Source organism: Ixodes scapularis, unplaced genomic scaffold (genome assembly GCF_016920785.2).
Source record: "Ixodes scapularis isolate PalLabHiFi unplaced genomic scaffold, ASM1692078v2 PGA_scaffold0__279_contigs__length_252992795, whole genome shotgun sequence".
Classification (NCBI taxonomy): Eukaryota; Metazoa; Arthropoda; class Arachnida; order Ixodida; family Ixodidae; genus Ixodes; species Ixodes scapularis.
Window position 1 is genome coordinate 52,300,774 of NW_024609835.1, and position 24,335 is coordinate 52,325,108.

The 24,335-nt window shown below is 47.6% G+C and overlaps 2 protein-coding genes across 3 annotated transcripts; one reads left to right on the top strand and one right to left on the bottom strand.

Moving 5' to 3' along the window:
- Positions 1 to 35: 35 nt before the first annotated feature.
- Positions 36 to 24,335, top strand: LOC8040137 (dynactin subunit 6). Of its 2 annotated transcripts, none has more exons than XM_042288363.1 (7): positions 36 to 157; positions 9,024 to 9,091; positions 9,206 to 9,311; positions 9,834 to 9,910; positions 12,586 to 12,633; positions 16,818 to 16,960; positions 24,179 to 24,335. In XM_042288363.1, exons 1-7 carry the CDS (start codon positions 129 to 131, stop codon positions 24,284 to 24,286), a joined length of 579 nt encoding a protein of 192 aa, XP_042144297.1. In that variant the 5' UTR covers positions 36 to 128; the 3' UTR covers positions 24,287 to 24,335. The 2 variants fall into 2 exon arrangements, with proteins under 2 accessions (XP_042144297.1, XP_029834556.2); XM_029978696.3 differs by lacking the exon at positions 36 to 157 and adding an exon at positions 5,425 to 5,660.
- Positions 2,826 to 5,213, bottom strand: LOC8040136 (integrator complex subunit 13). Its single transcript, XM_002413966.4, has one exon. The coding sequence runs from the start codon at positions 5,070 to 5,072 to the stop codon at positions 2,973 to 2,975; it is 2,100 nt and encodes a 699-aa protein (XP_002414011.2). The 5' UTR covers positions 5,073 to 5,213; the 3' UTR covers positions 2,826 to 2,972.

Below are 24,335 nucleotides of genomic sequence, written 5' to 3' on the forward strand. Positions count from 1 at the left end.
GCTGCGTGTCCGCGAGGCAGCGGTTCCACCGCTCCAGGCCTAAAGTCAGCGCGCCGAGGACAGCGCGCGCGCTCAACCGTCGGCGCAGCACGCCACAGACGAAAGAAGGGAGCGGAAGAGCGGCGTGCATGCTTTCGCATTCACAACTCATAAGTGCGTAGGTTTACCTCGAGCCTATTTTTGTTTAAGCACATTCCCAAATGGCACACAAAATCATTATTTTGACTTTTGCTTGAAAAAGGCCTAGCTTTCAAGAGCTGCACCAATGTTACTAAAACATTGAGTTAGGAAACTGACCCTTGAAACTCGGACCGCTCACGTCAAGGAGGATAGAAGAATAGGAGAGGGCATGACGTCGGCCGCGTAGCCTCCAGAAGCCACGCTCCCTTGACGCCTCCCCTTTTTCTCATTTTCCTCCTTACTCTCCTCACTTACCATGCCAACGTGACCACATCACGTAACCGTAGCTAGCCTTCGTCTTGCTATGGGCTATTAGAATACACCACAATCTAGCTTTCGATCTGATAAAACCTACCGGACAGAGAGCGCGCAAGCCTGCAAGGTGTCCATCTACAATCACCATCCATCTCACACGTGACATGTCACATGCACCAATCTCTAGAGAGATCTGTGGTCACGCTGGGCACAAAATCATTTAAACTTTTTATGGCTAGGCTTCGCCAATATTGTAACATGCCCCCTCCTAGTACTTATAACCTCCTTGGCTCACGTCCACTGAGACCAAGCTAAAGGAAAGTGCTGGATATCCTGACTTACTCAAGTACCGCCATCGTTTGATCGTGCCGTGGGCGCTCCTATTGGATGCCGGCGACGCATTGCCATTTTTACAGCGAAGCTGTCTATGGCTAGGTTCTGGCGCCACTGTTCTTATCAGCTGGATTTCAGACTTCACATGGGTCGCAACCATGTTGTACATTTCAAAGAGGAGCAGCAGGAGTACAAGGAGCATCGGCGTGCCCAGAAGCGAGAATGGGCACGCCACCAACGTGAAACTGCCCACTGCTCCTAGCCCAAAAACAATTCGAGTGCCGACCAAGCTCCCCCCGAAGACCTCGCCCGCGTCGAGCGCCGAAGCGAGCACCAGTATCAATTTAGCCGGCGCCGTCAAGCCGATGCCACCGACAATGATAGAGCAAAAGCCAAATGCAAGCACGACGCATATTATCGCGACGCCAAACCATAACATAGCAAATCCCCAATATAGCTAAACCCCAACATAGCAATTATCTCACCAGAGCACCAGCTTCACTGGACTTGCGTCTTCACGGGGTGGAAGTGCTCTCAATTTTTGGTTCATGGCACATCCCATATCCAGACTAATGGTCTGCTGTGTAGCGGGCTTTAGTTGAGCCTGTTGGTGCATAATACTATAATTGGGCCAGCTGAACCCAGGAAAATAGAATATAGAGAAAAAGGGACAGACATACCGCTGGACAGGTCCCTATCATTTTGTTGAAACTTGTTTCGTGAGCAACTTTTCATGGACACACGTTATGCGAATTGCACTCTGTAAGGAAATTTTGTCACAAATGTACTACTGAAGTGCGCATGAACCTACCCCCACCTGCGTACACGCCGCTTCGCGGCGACAGTCTGCGGCGGCTCATTACAAAAATGTTAACCACCCGACTGACCTGTACGCACCGCTTTGCGGCGACCGTCTCATGCAGCTTATTACAGAAAGAAGCTCATCCGAGCTGTTGATGAAACGATTTGTCGAGGAAACGATCTGTTGACATAACATTGCGTGTCGATGAAACATTGTTTAATTAACCGATTGCCTCCGCCGCTGGTCTACGAACTGTGGTTAAATACTTCCTCCCCTTCTTGAATCGACTTCATGCTTTTTTTTTGTTTTAAAAAGCGACATAAAAACACAACTAACATTGTAAAACCCAACTTAAACTTGTGTCACCCGCACTTCACCGGGACATAAAACACGGTTTGCCGACACACGTTGCTTCATTGTCTTTTATTGCCAAGGTCTCGAGCATCTCTCGTGCATACCAGTTATTGAATAGGTTTCAGTTTCAGTGCCTATTCAGTGACTAGGGCCACTGAATAGAACACTAGAAACACTGACAAAGTATTGAGTGACACTAGCGCATACTGGTTCTTGTGTTTTGCGATGATGGTGACACTGCTGAACTCTGCACTGCATTCACAGTTGCGGCAATGGGCTAGTAAATGACCTGCTTTTGTGCCTTTTAGAGATGCTTCGTCTTCTCTTGTCTTAATGCCTCTGCCATTTTGGCCAATGTAACACTTGCCACACGATAAGAGAATGTGATATACAACCCCCTTTTCACATGGGGCATATCACGTCGTGAGAGATGTTGCAGGTTTTCATGTGGTTGGTGTCCTGGTTTACCTTACGACACATGAAATATGCTTTGTTTGGTGCAGAGCCCACAAACAAGGTTGTGTGCTCTGCACCAAACAAAGCATATTCCATGTGCATAAGGTAAACTAGGACACCAACCACATATTCACAGTGCTGGATTAGCAGGGATAGCTTTTAGCATCCGCTGCAGTCTATTGAAAGCTGAAGGGAGTATATGAAGCATTCACTGGCACCCACGGGTTTGTGTGCGACTGCCGAGCGCATGCCGATTGCGAGCTTCAAGTTCTTTTGCATAGTGCATTCCACACCATCAAAACTGCTGATCTTAGCACTTCTGAGCATGCCCTCTAAATAATGCCCTTAAGTATGGCATCCAGTGAATACCCCCTTTAGCATTAACCACCTTCACTCTGCCCATATGCAATGGCTAAATTTATATGTATGACTCATCAATCTAAAGTGTGCTGAAATGAATGTTTGGGATACACCTGTTTATTGACATTAAAACTGTGTGAGTAAATAAAAAAAAATGCTTGTAATGTGCGGAAAATTTAGTTTTATCATGGTATATACAAGAGCCCAGACTGACCAGGCAGGACCTTTACAATCAGGTCCTAGCAGGGGGATTCGGCTTAACGTCATTGTCATTTTCATTGCCACCGTCGAGATTAAGGCTGGGATAGAGGATGGCCACCTTTCCATCTCCGTTCAACCTACCGGCGAACTCCACGTGCCTCCTTGCATTTTCGGTGGTCACTTTGTTCCTCCAGAGTGCAAGGAGTGACGAGCAGCCAAGCATCCCTTCATCCAGGCTGCTTACACGAGCCTTTTTAGCCGGCTGGGCCTTCCCAGCTCCATCTTCTCCTTTCTCCACATCGCCAAACTTGCCTTCCCTCCAACCGAGATCGACCTCCGACCACTTCCCTTCCCCCTTTTCGTCCTTCACTGACACCGCCTTCTCGGCTGGTTTCTTGGCCCCAGCCCCCTTGTGGTTGCTTGTACCGGTGTCGGAGTCGGCTGGCTTCCGGCACTCCAGCAGGCAGTCCAAGATGACATTATGCTCCGCCGTCACGCAATGCATCCGGATGTAGTTTTCCAGCTCGTTCCACATCGTCCGGTACTGTTCCTCTCTCTTGGGCCCCTTGCCCCTCACACCAATGGTTGGCACGGGCAGAGAGGTTCCCTTGCTTTCCATAGCCACCAGAAGGTAGATCACTTTTTTGCACTCAATGATCTCATCTGGAGTGAGGGCCTCTTTGGTTATAAGTGTAAGAAGTGGGTCCAGTTGCGAAGCCATGTTGAAGATGGTCGTGTGGCTTATCACCATGGGCCAATACTGGGTCAGCCTCTGCAAGCGCTTCTGAGCGCGGTCAATCGGAAGCTCGTGACGGTCATTGGGCCCAACACGGTACGGAACCAACTTGTTTTCCTTCATAAACTCGCCAAAGTCGTTGATTCGGTAGTCTGTCACTCTCCCGCCACATCCTTCGCTTATTGAAGGAGGGTCCTCCAGGGTGGATCGACCGGTCCCCAGTGTGTGGATGTAAATCTCTCCTCCATGACTGGCAAGCATGTGGGACATCACTTTGGAGCCCACCTTGCGCGGCATCTCGAGCATGACCGCTCGACCGCCCAAAAGGAAGTTGGTCAGGCAGGAAGAAGGCCGGCTGTTGATGTCGACAGGGGTTATCCGGTAGGCCCCGGTACAATACTGAAGTTCCACGCTGTTGGAGCGAGGAGTGCACCACTTGAGGGTGACCGTCTCATATGTCTGCCCTTCTTTCACCGTGCTAACGTGGACTCCCTCTGTGTTGCTGAAGCCGGTCTTGAAGAGCTCCGTATGAGCGGCCGACGGGTGCAGAAGCTCGACGTCGTAGTTGGCTGACGAGTTGGCATTTTGCTCTTCCTTCATGGGGATGCCAGTGACAGTAGTGGAAGCCAGGTTGTAGTGCACTTGGACCAGGTAGCCGAGCTTGGCAGCCAGGTGCCGCCCGGAGCGCACTCGGTGCACTTCACTTGACAGGATCGGCCCGAGGTCCCGCTTGGTGACTGTCGGTACGTCGGACTCCTTGTTGACGGGACACGTGTGGATCATGACAAGCTCGCACTTGTGCACCGGCATCAGGCTGTCCGAACTGGCGGCTAGTTTATTGTGCTCGGTGAGCTGACTGTAGAACCGTTCTTCGATCGAACGCATCTCGGAGTCGCTTCTCAGGGAGGTCACACACACGACTCGACCACGGTTGACGATCTTGCCGGCCGTCTCGCTCAGCGATGTCCGGTACTCGTGCTGTACCTCGCTGCACTGACACAGCGCCTCGATAGCCGCCGTGAGTCCGGTAAGAATGTTGCACTTCTTGGGGTTCGTAGATTCCGAAGGTGCGCCCACTTGGGCCATCACGGCCATCAGGTGCGCCATGCTTTGATCTTCTTGCAGCCATGTGTTTAAGTGACGCGCCGATGTACCGCTCACAACAAACCTGATCAGCTTGTTAGTCGGAAATATGTCCCAGACTACACGGCAGTACTCGATAGCGGCCTCCACGCTGCATGTCCACAGAGACTTAGAAATCGGTGCCAACGGTATGATGCCTGGCTGCCGGGTTTTTGTAAAGATGTCGAATTCTATTAGTTGCTGGCATGACATTAAAAAATACGGGCTGTGGTCCAGCACGAACACTGTCTTGTGACTCGCCGGAAATGTCATTCTCTTCGCGCTTGTAGCGGCTGCATTAAGAAGATCAAGTGCGTCAAAGGAGAATTGCGATCAAGTGACGGCCGAACCAGCCGAACGCCGACTACTTTTTCTTCTTGTTACATGCCGCCATCTTCGATGCTAAAAGGAAGCCACCAAAGCGCCAAAGTCACCATACTGGCCGCACAACAGCACATCAAACATCTGAGCAATAAAAAAGTAGGGTTAGGGTGGAATGTATTCATTTTTAATAAAATATTGTTGCGTAATTTTATTAAAGTGATGTGATGGCTGTCACGTAAATACAAACATGAGTGGCTCTAGGAAATATATTGCACACAAAAGCACGAAGACAAGTCAAGCCAATCCGTATGAAGCCAGATTTTGTTTGGGTGGGTTTAGATAGTTCAGGTTTACGGAGCCTGCGGTGTAGGGCTTATTTTGATCATAATTGGATAGCGGTGGGTCGTCGTTTGTGTTGAGTTTCAGCTAAACCGAGTGAAAGGTTTTGTTATAGTGGCTGTAGGCCATTATAAAGCTTTTAGAGTTGTTAATTTTTCATATTATTCATATGGCTGCTGCCCCCAAGGCTTCGGTTGGGTGAGTGAGGGAGTTCTTTGATGATGGCAGTTCTACCGTAAGGCTGAGCCCTGTTCTGTACGCTAAACAATCCAAGATGATTCAAAGGAATCTCCTCTCTCTCGCAAGTGCCTCAAAGGTGCCCTTCGTTGATTGGGCACTCGAAAAAGACTAGCATTTCAGTTGTCATCGGGGTCGTAGGGTAGGGTAGCCGAGCTTCTTGGCGACAGACGACTTCACTCTCGTCGCCGAGTTCACTCTCGTTTAAAAAAAAAAAAAAAAAAAAAAAAACAAACAGTGTCTGCCGGGAGAGTAACTCCCCCGAAATTCTACCGGCAGTTGCCTCCCATTGGCAGTGGCAATCGTTTCTTCGACAGATTCTTTCATCGACAGATCGTTTAATCGTCACGCGATGTTTCTTCGACAGATTCTTTCATCGGCAGATCGTTTGATCGTCACGCGATGTTTCTTCGACAGATTCTTTCATCGACAAATCGTTTCATCGACAGCTCAGATTAGCATTTTTCTGCAATGAGCCGCTCCAGACTCGCCGCGAAACGGCTTGAACGAGTGGGCCGGGTAGGTTAACACGCGCCCTAGTGATGATGCACGCTCGACGAAATATCCCTACAGCGTGCAATTCGCGTAAAGAGTGTCGGCGAAACATGTGTCCATGAAACGTTATTCTCGAAAAGATGTTCATGAAACGTGTTTCCTCGAAAAGATGTCCATGAAACGTGTTTCCTCAAAATGCCAGAAGAATGATAGCGCGTTCGTTTCACACGCACTGTCACCGTGCGAGTTCTCTACCATAATGCAACGCATTCGCGGATTGTCGCACGGAGAACCGGTCCTGAACGATCTTGTCCAGTGTAAACTGAGCCTGTCCCCATCTTTGCTGTAGCAAGAGTACCTCCCTCAAACCGAAAATGGTGCCCTGCTGTTTGACATGACAGGCGAGAACGCATACGGTGCCCTTGCTGCAATGTTTATATTTGTGATGACTTAAAAAACTCGATTGTCGTGGAGATGTTTACAGGCGACGTGTGGAGAAAACATTCTTTATCCTATTCACACAGAGGCTTGATTAGTTTTATGCTTGAACCACTGAAAGAATACAGTTTGAAACTAGTCAGTTGGAATCTCCAGCAATACGTTTTGCGGTGCGTTTGATTTCAATCCTTGGTTGCATGTAGCTGTGTCACGTTTTATTTCTAAAAGAGTGGTGAGATCGAAAACTTCCCCAAACAAAAAAGAAGTTGCAAAGTAACTGGTGTAGGTTTACGCTAAATATGATGATTTTACCCAAGCCTTGGTTAAATTACCATGCTTAGCTTTCTCGGCTGCTGACTGGATGCATCACAGGTTCTACTGGGCGAGCTTTTTCGACCAATGTTGTCCACTCTTGAGTCCACTATCGGCCATGTTTTGGCGATAAAGTTTTACCCAAACAGCCGTAAGAGAGGTCTCGCGGCCACTGATGCGTTTTTTCCTAAACTATTAACTCATCAATAGATTTCAATGATGGCAGCAAAACAACTCAAAACTTGCGAAAGTATGGGTTGTTGATTGCTCCCTTCAAAAAATACCAGAAAGTCACAATTTAAAATCGCTCTCAATCCCGACCTTCGCGGGACACAATTTTTTACAAAAAATCCACTTTTGTGGGGTTTTTTTTGGTTCCACTTGTGCGAATGGCAGCTTGTAGCAGACGACTCATTGTGTTGACTTCTCTCGCTATTTTCCTGCCTTGCTTGAGCGATGCATGACAGGATTGCATTCTGGCTTATGCTCTATTTTCTCGGTGCAGAGAGTGCATGCACGTATGGACTGCTGGCGCCGGAAAAAACTTGGAGAGTGCAGCCACTTGTGGAGTGCTGGTCGGATGGAACTCGCTCCATGCTGCGATTGGGCATGCATGGGCACGAGTGCAGTGTAACGAGCTCGCTATAAGAAAGTCAGTGGCAGTTGTGACTTCAGACAGCCAATGCAAGGAGACTGTTGGCAGAATTTCGGGGAAATTATTCTTCCGGCTGCCGGGAGAGTAGACACTGCCTTTCTTAAGCATGTATTCGAGCTGCAGACGAACAAGAAAAGAGTCATGTGTCTCAGCGTAAACGCATAGCTGCTTATAGCCGCGTCCCACTGGAGCGACGGACAGCAACAAATGTCAGCGACACACGACAACGAACGACACCGACAGACAGTTTGCTTGTTGGAGTCCGCCGTCCCACCTGGAGGACACGCCGCAGAACATGGGGACAATGAAACTTGTTTCCTTGTGGCATTGAATTTGTCAACAAAACACTTCAAAATACACAAACAGACGGAGTCCGATGACGCGGTTTTTATGTTTCGCTCTTTGGGCAAAAAACATGCAGCCAAACACAGTGAACGTAAAGATGATTACTTTATTTCTTAATTAAAGCTTCCGCTAGTCTTCATTTGCCGTTTGCGTCTTTCCGTAAATCGTCGTGACAATCGACAGCAAACTTTTACCTAACTAAAATTCCTGAACCATTCACTATTTGGGTCATTCGGCATTCGAGGTGAACGCCATGGAATTTCACGCCAATTTCAAGGATGTTTATATCCATATGAAAGAGGGCAGGCATTTGTTTTGGGATACACAGCATCCTGATTATCACAGATAGGGATTACAAGTCTCTCGCCTGCCGGAATGGCTTGCCAGAATGTCATGTCCTACTTCGTGGCGAGCGGTCTTACTCTGGTCAGTCCTCGAATATCGGCGTATCCATCCTGATGCAGGGGTGTAGACCTCGGCATCTTGAAGCACCATCTTGTACGCCAGGTTTTTGCGAGCAAAATTAGCGACAGCAAATTCCCTTTCGCAACGTGATCGCCAGCAAGCAAGTCACTACCACTACGAGCAATTGAGAGACGGGAACTGCGGAAACGGTCAGTGGCCACCAAGGCCTTCTCTGAAGGTCGAGCGGTGGAGCGAGCCACGGGAGAAACGAGAGGAAAGGTAGAAGGGTGGGAAGAGAGGCAAAAAGGGTAAAAGTGGGCGAGGGGGTAAGTTTGTCTCCGAGAGATGTTCCTTGGCAGGACTGCTTGCTGCGCTTCAAGTCCTAGAACAAACGAGAACTTGTCCATCGTCGATTGTCAGTGTTTATCGGGGGTGTTGGTGGTTACAGTGGGACAACATCGGCGACACGAAACTCTGAGGTGTCGCCGGACAAAAATTGGTGGGTTGCTCTAGTGGGATGAGGCTATTAGTGATGCAGCATGCAGCAACATATGCTGAATACTTGCTTTTGCAAAACTAGCCTCCCTTGACACTTCTGACACCATGAGGCTATTGCCAGATTTCTGATTAACTTATGGTGATTCATGGAACCTGAAATATATTGCACATTGCAGGGTTGTGAAAATCTATTCAGGAGCGGTTGTGACTGCTGAATGTGAAATCAAAGGGAATGTCACAATAGGTAATTGTTACTCGCTTTTCTACTTTCTTATTCCTTGAACATTAATTTGCAAACACTTATAGATAAAAGATAATTCACGTGTCAACGAGAACATGGTATTTTCTTGCTTCATAGGCAGCCGAACAGTGGTGCATCCTGCAGCTCACATCATTGCTGAGGCTGGACCGATTATAATTGGGGAAAACAACTTAATTGAAGAACAAGTCTACATATACAACAGGTAGGTGTTACAATCAAAATAGAACAAAGTTTGCTTGAAGACTCTGATATGTGTTTTGTGAAGGCAACATGATTTCCATGCTTTGGAGGAGTCAAAATGTTGAGCATGGTTATATACTGTTTCACAACTGCTCATGCTAAAAATCATGCGAGGTAAAACTTTGACAGAACTAAGCTATCACAAGTCTCACGAATAGTTGCTTTCTGCAATATTTTGTGGGGTGTCAGTGCTTCTGTACCTATTGTCATAACTGCACAGGAATTTGCATTCCTTTTGGATGTGATGGTAATACATGCCAGTTGATGTATTGTATTTGGTTGTGTTGTGAAAAAACATCTTTCACTGTTTTCTTCATTGATATAGAAGTGCCTGCATGTATTGGGTATATATATATAGTAATGAGGTATACTACTGTACTCAATTTCCTCATTCCACTGGTTGTCTTGTCCTGCATTATTAGAGTGATCCTTGAATACATTTTTGCAACCTTCATTTCATGTTTTCTTTCATTTTCCTTGGCAGGAGAACAGAAAGTGATCCTCCTGATGCTGAGATTGTCATGACAATAGGAAACAACAATGTTTTTGAAGTTGGGAGCTGTATCCTTTTATGCTCACAGGGAGGATGTTTTATATATTACTTCTATGAGGTTCCTAATGGATGTCCACCGTAAAAAAATGCACATCTTATTTTTCTGAGTAAATATTTATAGGGTGAAAAAAGCTGGAACATTGCCCACCCCATAAAATTTATGCAGTGTCCAATGAGAGTGCATCCTCAGGCAGTGTTAAATTCTAGATGATACAAACAAGCCTGTTTGTGAGTTGATGGTAACTTGCTGTAGCACATTTCCTTAATGCTGTCAGCATGGGAATTGCCTTATGCAGAAGTGTTCAAGGGCAAATAGAATCAATGTAGGTGATAACCAACCCGAGAAAATAGGTTGCATTGAAATAGAGAATAGGTTTTGCTTTCCGACATATGCAGAAAGTTTTAGGTTGAATATGTGAACTAGGGTCATCATAATTATGGGATATCACTTATACCTTCTCTCCAGTCAGAGGATGGAAATTTTATTGCTTCTCTGTGTTTTGATTACCTCACATTATGCCACGCACGTCCCTGGGCAAGTGTGTCTGTGCCGAACAATTATCATGCTTGGCTCCCACGCAAAGGGCCGAGGTTCGCTTCCTGGGTGCGGAAGTACCTATTTATTTCTGTCAGTGTCACATTCTGGTAAATTGAAAACCCTGTTGCTTGTTTGAGGTCTGGATGTTTTACGCTTCGAAAGTTCTACGCCGAGTTTTCCAGAAACCCATGTGGGTACCAGAGGTCGGCATTTTACGTCGCCCTCACTCACCCTCACCCTCACAGCCACACTCACCTAAGCCTCTCACTCACCCTCACCCTCCCAGCTACACTCACCCTTAGCCCCTCTCTCACTCTCATCCTCACAGTCACACTCACCTTCAGCCCTTCACTCACACTCACTGAACCTCATGGCCCTCACACCCCTAGTGCCACTCACACACTCATGGCCCTCACACACTCTTACCCCTCACTCCTTTCACTCTCATGGCCCTCGTGCCACTCACGCACTCACCGCCTTCACGCACACATGCCCTTCATGCACTTCTGCCCTCACGCACTCATGGTCCTCATGCCCCTCGTGCCACTCACCGCCCTCACGGCCCTTAAGCACTAATACCCGTCCTGCCCTTCACGCACTCATGGATCTCACGCCACTACGCCCCTCACGCACTCACCGCCCTCATGCACTCATGGCTTTCACGCCCCTTTGCCACTCACGCACTCACCGTCCTCACGCACTCATTCTCTTCCCGCACCTCACGCACTCATGGCTCTCACACCACTCACGCACTCACCGTCCTCACGCACTCACCGTCCTCACGCACTCACCGTCCTCACGCACTCACCGCCCTCACGCCCCTCACAAACTTATGGCCTTCACGCCCCTCACGCACTCACCGCCCTCGCATCCCTCATGCACTCATGGCCCTCACGCCCTCGTGCCACTCAGGCGCTCCCGCCCTCACGGCCCTCACGCACTCATACCCCTCCCACCCCTCACGCATTCATGGCTCTCACGCCACTCACAGCCCCTTATGCTCTCACCACCCTCACGCACTCATGGCCCTCACGCTCCTCACGCACTTATGGCCTTCACGCCCCTCCCGCACTTGCAGCCCTCACATCCCTCATGCATTCACCGCCCTCACGCCCCTCACACACTCATGGCCCTCACGCCCCTCATGCACTCATACCCCTCAAGCACTCGTGCCCCTCATGCATTCACTGACCTCACGCCCCTCACGCATGCACCACACGCACTCACCGTCCTCACGCACTCATGTACTGATGGCCCTCACGCACTCATTGCGCTCATGCCCCTCACACACTCATGCCCCTCACATACTCGTGGCCCTCACTCCCCTTATGCACTCATACCCCTCACGCACTCATGGCCCTCACACACTCACGCGCCTCATGCACTCACGCACTCATGGCCCTCACACACTCACGCCTCTCATGCACTCATGGCCCTTACGCCCCACACGCACTCACCGCCCCCACGCACTCGTGGCCCTCATGCCCCTCACACACCGCTGCCCTCACCCACTCATGGCCCTCACGCCCCTCATGCACTTGTACCCCTCACGCACTCATGGCCCTCACGCCCTTCATGCACTCCTGGTCCTTACGCCCCAGACGCACTCACCACCCTCACGCACTCACAGCTTCACATACTCATATCCCTCACATGCTCACCGCCCTCACGCCCCTCACACATTCACTGCGGTCACACCCCTCTCGCACTCACCGCCCTCACACCCCTCTCACACTCACAGCCCTCACACACGGTCCTCATGGCCCTCACAGCCCTCACGACTCTCACGCACTCATACCCCTCACGCACTCACGGTCCTCACAGCCCTCACAGCCCTTACAGCCCTCACTCACCCTCACTCTCATGAATTTTCCAGGTTTAGAAAATCACTCTTCGTCGCCTCAACTGTGAAGATGAGGGTGAGTGAAGGGCCCTCGTGAGTGAGGTCTGCCGAGGTATGGTGGGTACAAAAGATGCTTCGCGTGGCAGTCGGGAGTCAGTCCTTTCGCCTGTGCAGTTATTCCTGCTCAATCTTATTCTGTTTAGGTACAAGTTCACCCCATTAAGCATTCAGTTTTGTTCAGGGTTTCGTTGCCTGATTGATTGTCTTTTGTGACAATATTCCTTAACCCTAGTATCTAATAGATTCTGAATCACTGAACATTGGAAACAACAATGTGTTGGAATCTAAAAGTGAGTAGTACACATGCAACAAGTTATTAATTTATTCATTCCATCAATCTTGCACCAAGATCCTTATTTTTAAAAAGGATCATGCAGCGATATTGGGTAGGAATGTTTCTCACTTTACACAAGCTTGTACTAGTACTATTGTGGCCTAAGTATTTTAGCATGCAACGCCACTCACCCGGAAAGTTTTTTGTCATTTTATCTTAAGTATAAAAGTAGACTATTTATTTCACTCTCCTTCGTAAAGCTAAGTAACATGGTCGGAGGGATTACCCTCGTGATGAAAGTTGATTTTACTTCATGGAATGGACATGAGCATTGCGCGAGCACTAGGCTTGGGTTTGTGACAGTACCATGGCAAACATTTGGGCAGTGGCTCATGTCCAGTTGCTGCAAGGACGTGAATAACGAAGCTCTGAGAATTCCTGGAGCTCAGTACATGCTCTGTGCCTTGTCAACCTTGGCCCATGTCTGCGATGAACACAACCGGCACCAGCTCACATGGCCGCCCTGGCTGCAAGCTGAGAGAGTGAACGCTACTAATTTTTCTCTTAATATGTTGTGACGGTTGAATGAAGAGAAAGACTAATGCACGTTTTGTCGGTCCTGATTGCCAAACATTAATTCTAAGCGGTGTTTAGTGAAGGCACAAAAGTTGTTGCACGACCCCTTTGAAAAGTAAGAGAAACTTTGCTTCAAAAGTTCAGCTTTCTCAATTCAGGGACAACTGAGGTTCTCAACGGTGTGTTCAGCTTAGCTGTTTATCCCAACTCTGCTTGCTCACAGGCAGCGCGGCTGTCTATGAGCTGTCTCATCTACGTTGGAACAACTTCACAGGCAGTTGGCAATTAGCACTGTGTGGTGTTGTGGCATCATTGTAACGCAGCATTGAACTCGGCAAGCTTGCAAAGGAACGGAAATTGTACACTCTTACTCTTGAAATTATGTAGTGAAAATCACACTTCGGTACAGGTTCAATGGGTGTCGCACTACGCTTGAGGAGAAGGAAAGAAGGAGGGAGAGGAGGATGAGAGAGAGGTACAGGGGAGGAGGAAACCAGTCTCGTGTCCCCCGCGCTCGGTGGAGTGTTGCGTCGTGGGTAGGGACAACTTAATTTTATTTAGAATGGTTTTCGGGGATGGGGGTGCCAGCGGCGTCTTTGGCCGTCTGGACGACTCGGATCTGGATGTCCGGTCTTGGAGGTTCCCCGGTGATTGGTTGTGGGCACTTTATGGACAAATTAGCAGACGAATTGGAATGCAATATCTTCTTTTCCCATGCTTAGGGTGTTCTAGCGGATTTAGAAGCTCCCTTTCTGGATTTATCACGAGCGGGTGCAGAATCAGTTAAGGGGGTCAATATTCTTATAGCGAGTTCGTTTCGGCAGGCACTCCACGAGTAGTTGCACTCTCCGAGTTCGTTTCAGTGGCGGCACCGCACGCGTGCATGCACTCGCTGCACCGAGAAAATCGGGCGTGCGCCAGAATACAATCCCGTCATGCCTCGCTCCGGCGAGGCCGGCGAGGAGCGAGAGCAGACGACGAGGGTTCGTCTGCTACGATGTGTCGCGGAACCGAAAGGAAAAAAAGTAGATTTTCTGATAGAAATCGCGTCCCGTGGGCAACGGAATCAAACGCAAGCTTGAATTGTGAGCATCTGCTATTTCGTGAAGGAAGCAATTGACAACCCGTGCTTTATTTGCAGTTTTAAGTCGCTCTATTGCCGTACAGACGCTGAACTATACCAGTGTGTCAAGAAAAGCTCAGAACAAACGCACCAGCGGCCCCCGAGATGTTTATCAACATCCGTGTGCGGGTGAAAAATTGAACATTTGTCGGCAAAACTGACTCAGCAGAAAACTCTGACTACCAAATAAGCATCAGAGAAATCTAAACAGTGACTTTACTGAAGCTTGGGCAACATCATCATGTTTAACATTTACCTACGTCAGCTAACTTGCCCCGTCGTATTTTGTTCGAGAAAGCTCTCGTTCTCGACGTCCTCACCAAGGCTAACATCTGATCCACTTGTAATGACGATCGAAATCGAAAGTCCCACGAAAAGTTTTGCTGGATATTCCAACAGACTAGTTTTAAGCCGTACCCTTTCAGTGGTTCACGCATAATACCATGCTCAAACGGATCAAGCTTCTGCTCGGACAGCATCATCAGTTTTCTTCAGTGTAAACGGTTATAAGAATTGAAAGATCGCAACCAGCTGCTTTGTAGACAGCTGGGTGCGGAAATTTACGCCGTCTGTAACTATCTCTACGACAGCCGAGTTGCTTGAAGTCATCGCAACTATAAACTACAGGTTGTAGCGTTCAACGTTTGTAGATAAACGTTGGTAGTGACTGCACTCTCGCATTCCCACCCATCACTCCGAACAGAAAGGCGCTAGTTTTGTTTTGAGGTCGGTACATTTTCTACAACATAGATGGCGGCAGCATCAGTCTTCTGCACTCGGTGCATTTGGCGAGTTCGTTTGAGTCCAGTTCTCCGTGCGACACTCCGCGAGTGTGATGCATTCTGGGAGAGAACTCGAACGGTGCCAGTGCGTGTGAAACGAACTCGCTATTAATACCTTTGCCTCAGCGCACTGTGGCAGTTTATAAACGAAATAGGAACAGCCCTTTTTAAATAAGTTTGTGAAATAAATTTTTACCCAGGATTAACCTAATCCCAAAAAACTATAATTCAGACTGTGAAATAAAATAGCAAACAACCCAAATTTAATATGCTAAGAAAGTGGCTATACGAAATCAAAACCATGAATGTAGCGAGCGCTTAAAAACCTGAGGAATAGGCCCTATGTGTAGAGCACATGCTTATTGCTCTATCCCCATCCTCGAAAACCATTCTCCAGGGGCTCCCGGCGGCTCCTGATCGCCATCTGAGGAGGGTCTGGGGCCCCGTCCCCATCCCTAAAAACCATTGTGAGCAAAACAGTTTGCCCCACCCACCCGACGTGTTTTCTTCTCCTCTCTCTCTCTTATCCTCCTCTCTCCTTTTTTGCTCCTCCTCCTCCTCGCACATAATGCGACGCCACTTGGATCTGTATCCACACTTCTGTTTGGATGCAAGTGAGTGCCATGCATCGAGCATGAACTCTTGCAGCGCTTTCGAGCCCATCATGTTGTTTCTGGAGCGAGCAAGTAGAGAATAAATTAATTTGTCATAATGTGCAACAGAAACCTATGAAGGCCTATGTATATTCTAAACTTGACATAACTGACTCGCTTTGTGTTAAGTGGCCCAAGTTTCCAAGATAGGTACACTCACTGTCGAAACAAAGGCTAACTTGAAACTATATAATAAAACTAACTTGATTCGTTTTAAACTTTATTTTTTGTGTAAACTTTTGATTGAATATTTTTTTGCTAGGTCGCATAAGTTTTAGCTCAAACTTACGCACATTATACTACATTTGAAAAGATGTGATTTGAGAGGTAAAAACAAATTATAATTGCGCAGTATTCTTACCCAATAAGATTAGGGGTGAAAAGGCGTGGGGTGGCCCCCCTCCCCCCTCTAAGCTTGCCAAGGTCAACTTTTTTTAAAATAAAATCATTGATGTGGTGACAGCATTGCATCCCCTCCCAGGCCTGGCCCATAAGTCTGCCCAGACTGAGATGGCTAGAAAAAGTTGTGCCCGTTAACTGAGAACCACATGGGTCTTAGATGTCCGACGTATAATTTTATGTACCATACACCCAGACGTCTTTTATTGTTGGTTTGTCGATATGCAGAGGCTGTTGGGTCACTTGGCTAAAAAAATACAGTTTACCGTTACTTTTTAAAGGATTCTTTGAATCGGGCTTCATTATGTAAAAAAAGATTGTAGTTGGCGATAACACCATCTGTTTTTTTTTTTCTTCTTGATTTCTTCATGGTCCGAGTTCCATGGGAGCAATTATTTCTAGGTTGAGAAGTCCATGCTAAGCTTACTCTAGATATATTTCTTCTGGTTATGTGGGATATTCTGCATTTCTGTCAAGATGTGAACCTTTTCTTGTGACCTGCGGTGCTGCACTCCAGTGTTGTTTGATACTACATAAGTATATAGCCAGCGTAATGCCACCATTTCGTTTTTGGGAATTCTCTTTAACTAGGAGTTCCACTTTATTTCATTTTTGCATATGTGACCTAAAAAGGGAAACAATATATTTTCTTTTGCATTGCTTACAGGCAAGCTGGGCAGGAACACTGAGCTTACAAGTGGATGTGTCATTGGGGCCATGTGTGAGGTCTACACCAATGAAAAAATGAAGGAAAACACCGTCGTCTATGGCCGTTCCTGCGAACGTAGGATACAGAATGAAAAACCAGCGGTAAGAACTCGTGTCTTCTTGTCGGGCTTGGTCTACATGTGATTACACAATAATTATCAAGGTTCTAATGGCACAATGACAATGAAGGCCATGTTCATTGGGTAACAAAACTGTTGTTCTGCCAAATAGCATTTCGCCTTAGATACTCTAATTTTTACAGCAGAGCTGTTGAAGGCTAGCTTCCCCAGTTTCGTGTCCGTGGACAAATAAATCTCGACGCAACCTCTGGACAGCTACCACCATCTATGAGCGATGTCCGCAACCAGACAACCGGCTTGTCGATTGTCTGGTGTCTGCCGTCGCTCATAGATGGTGGCACATAGTACAGCTCCGCTGCTCTTCCTTCTTCACCAGAGTGGAAAGGCTGAAAGTTTTTTTTTTTTTTGTCATTTCTTTATGCATATTACATATGATATCTGCTCTTGCGAACATACTGTAAAGTACCGGGGAAGCACCCACCGTTCAGGCGCCCACTATTAACATTTCCTAAACTTTGGAATTCTGCAAATTATGTGTTAAGTGCCCAGTGTGACCGGACAAGCGCCCATGTCTAGATTAACTCAGTTTTTAACGAAAGAGGAGTGGGTGCTCCCCCGGGTATTTTACAGTAGTTGTACATTACACACTACTTGTTTTGGTGCCCTTCCTGAGTTGATGAATGACATGTGTCATGAAATAGGTAAAGTGATATAACACATGTTGGAAGAAGAAATAAATGTTGACAAAAAGTCCCACAGGGAGATCAGGGTTGCAGTTAAGAAAAGTTGTCTGGAGTTGTGGGTAACTGCAAAAGGCATTCATGAGTTTTAAAAAATGGAAAGGAGTGGGTGAGACGTGACTGTGACTCATCTGAAGGTGTCCTTGGGAGCAACACAGAGAGGGAGTAAAAGACAAAGGTTGGTAGGTTTCAGGCAGTGTTGTAGGTATTAACGAAAAAAAGTGCCAATGTATGATGAAAATAATCCCTGGAGAAGGGGAACAAGGGGGACATAGGACGAACACAAATATCCACACAACTAGGCGACTGGTGCACGAACGAAAAAATTCGCCCGGTCCTGGTATCGAACCAGGAAGCTCTCCATTTCCAGTGAAGCACTCTACCAATTCTTTTCATCATTCTGGCCCAGCTCGCTTGCAACTTTGCATTGTGTTATTACCAATAAATGTTGCTCGAAAATAAAAGGAATACATTACTGTTATCATTGCCGATAAAAAGTGATGCCTGTTACTTTTGCATGACCTTCTTTTTATGAATTATAAAATTCTACTGTTTTGTTGTTAGAGCTACTCATAAGCGCCATATCTCAAGAAATGTTATGTCCATGCAGAAACTTGTCATAATTACCTTATCTTCTTCACTTTTCCACCTAAATGCTCACAACAAAAACGCAGACATATATGTGAAGCTGATGTACGACTTATTCGCTCAAGTCTAGACAAACACAACTTGACAGAAGACAAATTTTTAGTCTCCCGGGAGAAAAGAAAAACATTTTCATCCCGGGAGACTAAAAATTGACCTTTGATGGTGTCTGTCTACGCTGACTGCCATTGACGACGAGCATTTTTCAACACTCAGACAGAGGGCTTGGTCAATTGGGTTTTTCCAGAGCAGGAGTGTTTGTGGGGAAAAGAGAGGCAAAGTATTGAAGGTATGTGGGATGAGTGTAAGAATTCGTATGATTTGGTGTTTAGGAACACGGAGTCTTGGAAAGATGTAACATAACTACATTGAAAAGATGGTTAAAGTGCAGGTGAGCTGGTGTAAGTTGTACATGATGATTGAAACCTGAGACTGTGGTTTGAGACATTGTCTGTCCCTTTTTCCCCTCCCTCACGAAATGAGTTTCCGCTTTTCAAACCACAGTCTGAGGTTTCAGTCACATGTATAACTACATTGTTGCAACTGTTGTCTCTTGCTGGCACATGAGATGTTTCGTTGAGAACAACAACACTTTTATTATCTCCACTGCGACAACTTTCGTTTAATAGTCAAAAAGCCGTGCGCGTAGGCTCGTTTTCGTTTGCGTTCTGCCATCTCCTTTTGTCCTTTTTACCTTTGCCTTTCTCTTCGAGGGTGACGAAGACCTCCATCACCAGAGGCAACTGTTTGAAATGTCGCCATGCCTCCCTACTGACAAGGAGGGTCACGGCATGATAGAAGCCATCGTGCAGAAGGATGCTCTTCTCCCCCACGGTGGTGTTCGTTCCAAATCTGGGATTTTCTGTTAAAAGTTTACAGCACACTACCCATTGAATGGATGCGAGTCCATTTCATACTCTCGGTAATTCCAAATGGTACACAAGCTGTACTAGCCTTCGTAAAATGGTGCTGCGACGCACTCTGGTTTCATTTGAGCGGATCTGAGAACCTCGCCTGTGGAACACTCTTTCCACTCTGCCGAGCTCCCAGAGCAGGCGTGGATGCAGCTCTTTTAACAGAACCAGTTAACCCCCTCTGAGTGGTGTAGGCTGCCTGTTCTGAGTGGTGTGTGCAGATCTCAGTTCTCTAAGGCACTCTGCCCTTCATGTCCCCCAAAATCGGTTTAGCAGTTGCTTTCACTACTGCTAGAGGACGCGAAGTGCCTGTGGGATCGAAGCGAGCATCTCCCTACCCACCGGCGGAAGCACCGTCAGCTGCCTGCCAACGAGAAAACTGGTCGGCGTAAGCAGATCACCCGTCTCCTACCCCGTCGTGCTCACACCTCAATGGCCGCGAATTGGCCACTGCTTCAACTTCGATCAGAACAGTGGCCAATTCCCCTGTATCCGACATTTCTTCCCGACCATTTTTTTTTAAGACTCTTTCATCGAACGCGCGAGCCACTCATTAAACCCTCCCCACCATGGGGCTTGCTCGACAATAAAACGCCACCGTATACCCATGTTCACAAAGTGGTTGACCATGCCTGGGTGGCACAACGTCCTCCACAGTTTTGCGAGTTTCTTCGACGCATGTTTAAAGGTCAAGGCATTGTTGGAATAAATTAAACGGCTCAGTCCTCGATGCAACACAAATCTGCGAAAGGCAAAGAGAAACCTCCGGGTCGAGAGGTCCAGCCGGAGCCAACTTCAGGTGGTCGGCCCATGTGACTGCACACATGGACAGCACCACATAGGACTTGCATGTGAGGTCCTTGCCCTTGACATAGAGGGGGCCTGCAAAGTCTGTGCTGACTACTTCGAAAGGATCCGCTCTTGTTGTTCGGGAGTTCGGCAAAGGTCCCATGGTGACACTCGCGGGGGTTACGTTGAATCACTGCCATGTCACACAAGCACGCACCTCTTTCTTCACCAGCTCTCGTATTTGCAGTATCCAATATTTCTTACAGAGTTGCACAAGCGTATCTCCGAGTCCCACATGTAGCAGTTGTTGGTGAGTGTTCATTGCCAGCAGCATTAAGTATCGACATTGCTTGGGCAGGATGATCAGGCCTCGTACATCATGCGTCTTGTTGATGGATTGGAGGAGACTACTGATTTAAAGCACTCCCTCCTGGTCGATGAAGGGAAGAACCAGGTGGGGTCTTGGTGGCATTGGCCGCGCATCGCAGCTCAGTGGTGAACGCCGAGTGCTGCACCTTCTTTAGCCAATGCGTTTGCAATAGCTGGATCTCCTCGGCTGTCAGTGGTCCCAAGCGATTTCCCGTTGTGCAGGAAGCAAAAGATCTAGGCTGTTGTTCGGTTAAGCCTCGAAGACAAGCTGAATCTCAAAACATCGGTCAGCTCCGCAGAAGGTCCTAAGGTGCTCTCCGCGATGTTCCTGGGGCCATTCTTTTGCTGGCAGTGGCAACCAACTGGGCCCTGACCACCAGAGTGGAGTGGAAACCAATCGAGATGCAGTCAGACATCGCGTCATGAGGTCGGCGGGACTCTCCTTCCCTGGGCAGTAGTGTCACATTGTGCCTTGGCAATTTCCCTGTGGCCTTTGAGCAAGCACCTTGTTGTCTGCCAACCTGATGTCTGTCGTCCACAGAAGGCCGACTTCATACTTCCCATCGGTCTTGGTGATCGTGGCCTCAAAGTCTCGCTTGATGTCGTATCCCAAGGATTGTCCACCGATATGTTGGTGACAGCCATGCTCTCAAGTTCCTGGAATTGCTTGAGGCCTTGCATGGGCTCTGGCTCTTTCACTGCCATTCTCAGCACAACCATATGGGAATAACTAACGACCGCGGAGCTCGACACTGTTTCTCCCTGAACCGCCCATCCGAATACGGTCTCCACTGCGGTCAAGCTTTCTCTTAGTTGGTGAATCTTTCCAGTGACGCACCCCCAATAGCAATCCGACCCAAGCATGACGTTGACAGCACAATGTTCCAGTCCCATCATGTCGTCTCCTACGGGGAAGCCAATCTCCTTTAACGTCGCAATGATGGCTTCATCTAGGCTCGAGATATCTTGTTTGCAGATGGTAGGTGTTTTAAGTGCGGCGATCTCATCTTTTGTTGTACTGTTGGTCCCGCTCTGTCACCTGCACTCTGCAAGACGCACGCTCAGTCTTTTTGCCTCCGAACAAACCAATTGTGAGGATTTCCGTCCCGAGCAGTTCGCAACTGAGTCTCTGGGATAGCTCCTCCATAATGAAGGAGCATTGACTGCCGCTTAAAAAAGGATTTGGCCTAGTCTTCTTTTGTTCTCGTTCTCATCCCATGTGGTCACCATTTGCAAGAACACTGCCAGCTTGCTGTTCTTTCCCCTTGCGTGAAGACTGTCCGGTGTTTTATCTTTCTTTTGCGTTTCGTTTGCCGCGAAAGGTCGTCCCGGTACGTAATCCAGATCGCACATTGTGGATGCATGCCGTCCCCGACACCTGGTGCAACACGGTGTACCTCGGCACATTCTAGCGGTGTGGTTAGTCTTGGTGCAGCAAAAGCACGGTTGGTTCGCCTGCAACCTGTGCTTCTCAGACAGCTCTATCTTGGTGTTGCAGTCTGGAATGCCATGCGTCTTGGATTTGCACAGAAAACATTTTGAGTCTTTGGCTGTGCCTTGCAGTGCGGCTACCGTTGACTGATGAGGCTTGGTGTAGTTTTGGGGCCTCTTCGGCTGATCATGCATTGGTGGAGAACGATTTGTGTATTTACCACCGATGTCGTTTCGTTGATCGTTGCTGGACATCTCCAGGCTCTTTACCTCTACTTGGAGGAAGCTCAGGAGAGATTGCAGCCCCTTGAGGTGAGCAGACTGCCCTGATGCCTCAGAACTGGCATCGGTTGATGTACCTTGGCTGGCGCCGTTCTTCATGTCCACCGCAGCCATCTTTCGGTTTTACTTTAGAAGCATGTCGTCAGGGAGAGCACGACGTAGGATCGGGCAGAGCATTGCAGAGGAGAAGTCCACACTCACCCCCAATGCCCTAAGTCCTCGAATGCGATCTTGTAGGTTGTAGTGCAAACTCCTCAGGCCTTTGGTGTTGCGTGGCGACGACACATGAGGAATATCCATCAGCCTCTCCATGTAGTCTTCGATGAGTGCTTCCTGGCTTCTGAACCTCTTCCGCAGGAGGTCCAGGTTGTCGGAGTATTACCATGCGGTGGGCTGTAGGCCAGCAATGGCAGCTGCTCCATCACCACTTAACGCTGATTGCAGGTAGTTGAACCTTTCTGCCGGCAAAAGGTCAGAGTTAAGATTGATGGCGGGATCGAACGGTTCCTAAAACGGCTGCGAGTTCTTCCATTGACCATTGAATTTCAGAAGTTCAAGTTTTGGGAGTTTAATTCTTGCATTTGCTGGCGTTAGCGATCTGTTTGTGCTCCGGATCAGGTTATTCTCATTGAATGGGTTGCCTCATCCTGTGCAGCGTCTTAGCTGGCTCTTCAGCTTTGTCAGGTAGGTCACGATCTTGTCTGCATATTCAATGACGTGGGTGAGTTTGGCGTCTCTGTCTTGCTCTGAAATGAGTGGCTCGATGGTGGCGTTGACGGCGTTAAGTTGACCCTAAGCCAGGACCAGTCATTCGATGAGTAGCTCTAGGTCCTCGCCGTTGGATAGCACTGACTGTAGCGACCCCTCAACGTCGTTCACAAGCCATGTCACTTGTGAGTGAATCGTCTTGCACTTTTTCTTGTGAACTTCCTTGCTGTCGTTCTAGTAGAAGGAAGAGTCACTCAATTCTCTATTGGTATTCGAATTTTCCACAGTGCTGTAATCTCGTGTTTCCATAGCAATTTTTCTGTTGCAATTGTTGTCTCTTGCTGGCATATGAGGCGTTCCATTTTGTACAACGACAACTGCACTTTTGTTACCTCCACTGCAAACAACTTCCGTTCAATAGTAAAAAAGCCGTGCGCATAGGCTCATTTTCATTTGCGTTCGGCCGTCTCCTCTTTGTACTTTTTCCCTTTGCCTCACTCTTCGAGAGAGACGAGGACTTCCACTGCCAGAGGCAGTCATTTGAGATGTCGCTGTGCCTCGTTTAAACCAGTCCGACTGACAGGGAGGGTCATGGCGTGATAGAAGCCACCGTGTGGAAGGATGCTCTTCTCCCCCACTGTGGTGTTCGCCCCGAATCCGGGATTCTTTGTTATAAGTTTACAACATACATTACCCGTTACTCTAAATAAGTAACGTAAGTGTGTAATCGGTTACTGTTTTAAAATTGTAATGAGTATGTTACTACATTACCGAAAAAAGTAACGCATTACTGTTGACGGCGTTACTTGTAACGTGTTACCACCGACACTGGTTTCAGGGGAGTGAGGGGTTTGATTGTATCTGCAGGGAGTTGGTTTTTTAGGAATGAATCTGAGGTGTTGATTCTGATGAAGTTACATTTTTGGAGCATGAAGTACCGTTCATAAGAACTTCCTTGAGGAGAGTTTGATAAGAGAGATTTAGATCCTTGAACTTAATGTTGTGTTAAATAAGAGATTGAGAAGAGTTTGGAAAAATTGTGAGAAGAGTGATATATTTCCTTGCTGCAGTTTGTTAGTAGTCTGCTTTGACCTTTGTGTCATGTTCCATTGTTTTGTTCCTGCATGTAAAAATATTTGTTTCTTAAATGAAAAAGTGATCTTCAATTCCTCAACAATGTCACTGAGGTTATCACTCGTCAGTGATACACTTTATGAAACTAGAGCATAAGACTCAAGCTGAAGTAGTAAAGTGTACTGGGCTGTTTTTCTGTATTCCCGGAATTTGATTATGGCTCGCACTTACGATTTTGTGACTAAAGTATTATGTTGTCTACAGTCTCTATCTGTAATTTATTTCTAGACCCAGACACTTCAGCTGGACTTCCTGACAAAGGTACTTCCAAACTACCATTACTTTTGGAAACCAACAAAAGGAGAACAAGTTCTGCAGCAACTCAAGAAGCAGTGAATAGCTAATGTAAGCGTCCCAAATTTTTAATAAAACGGTGTGATAAAAA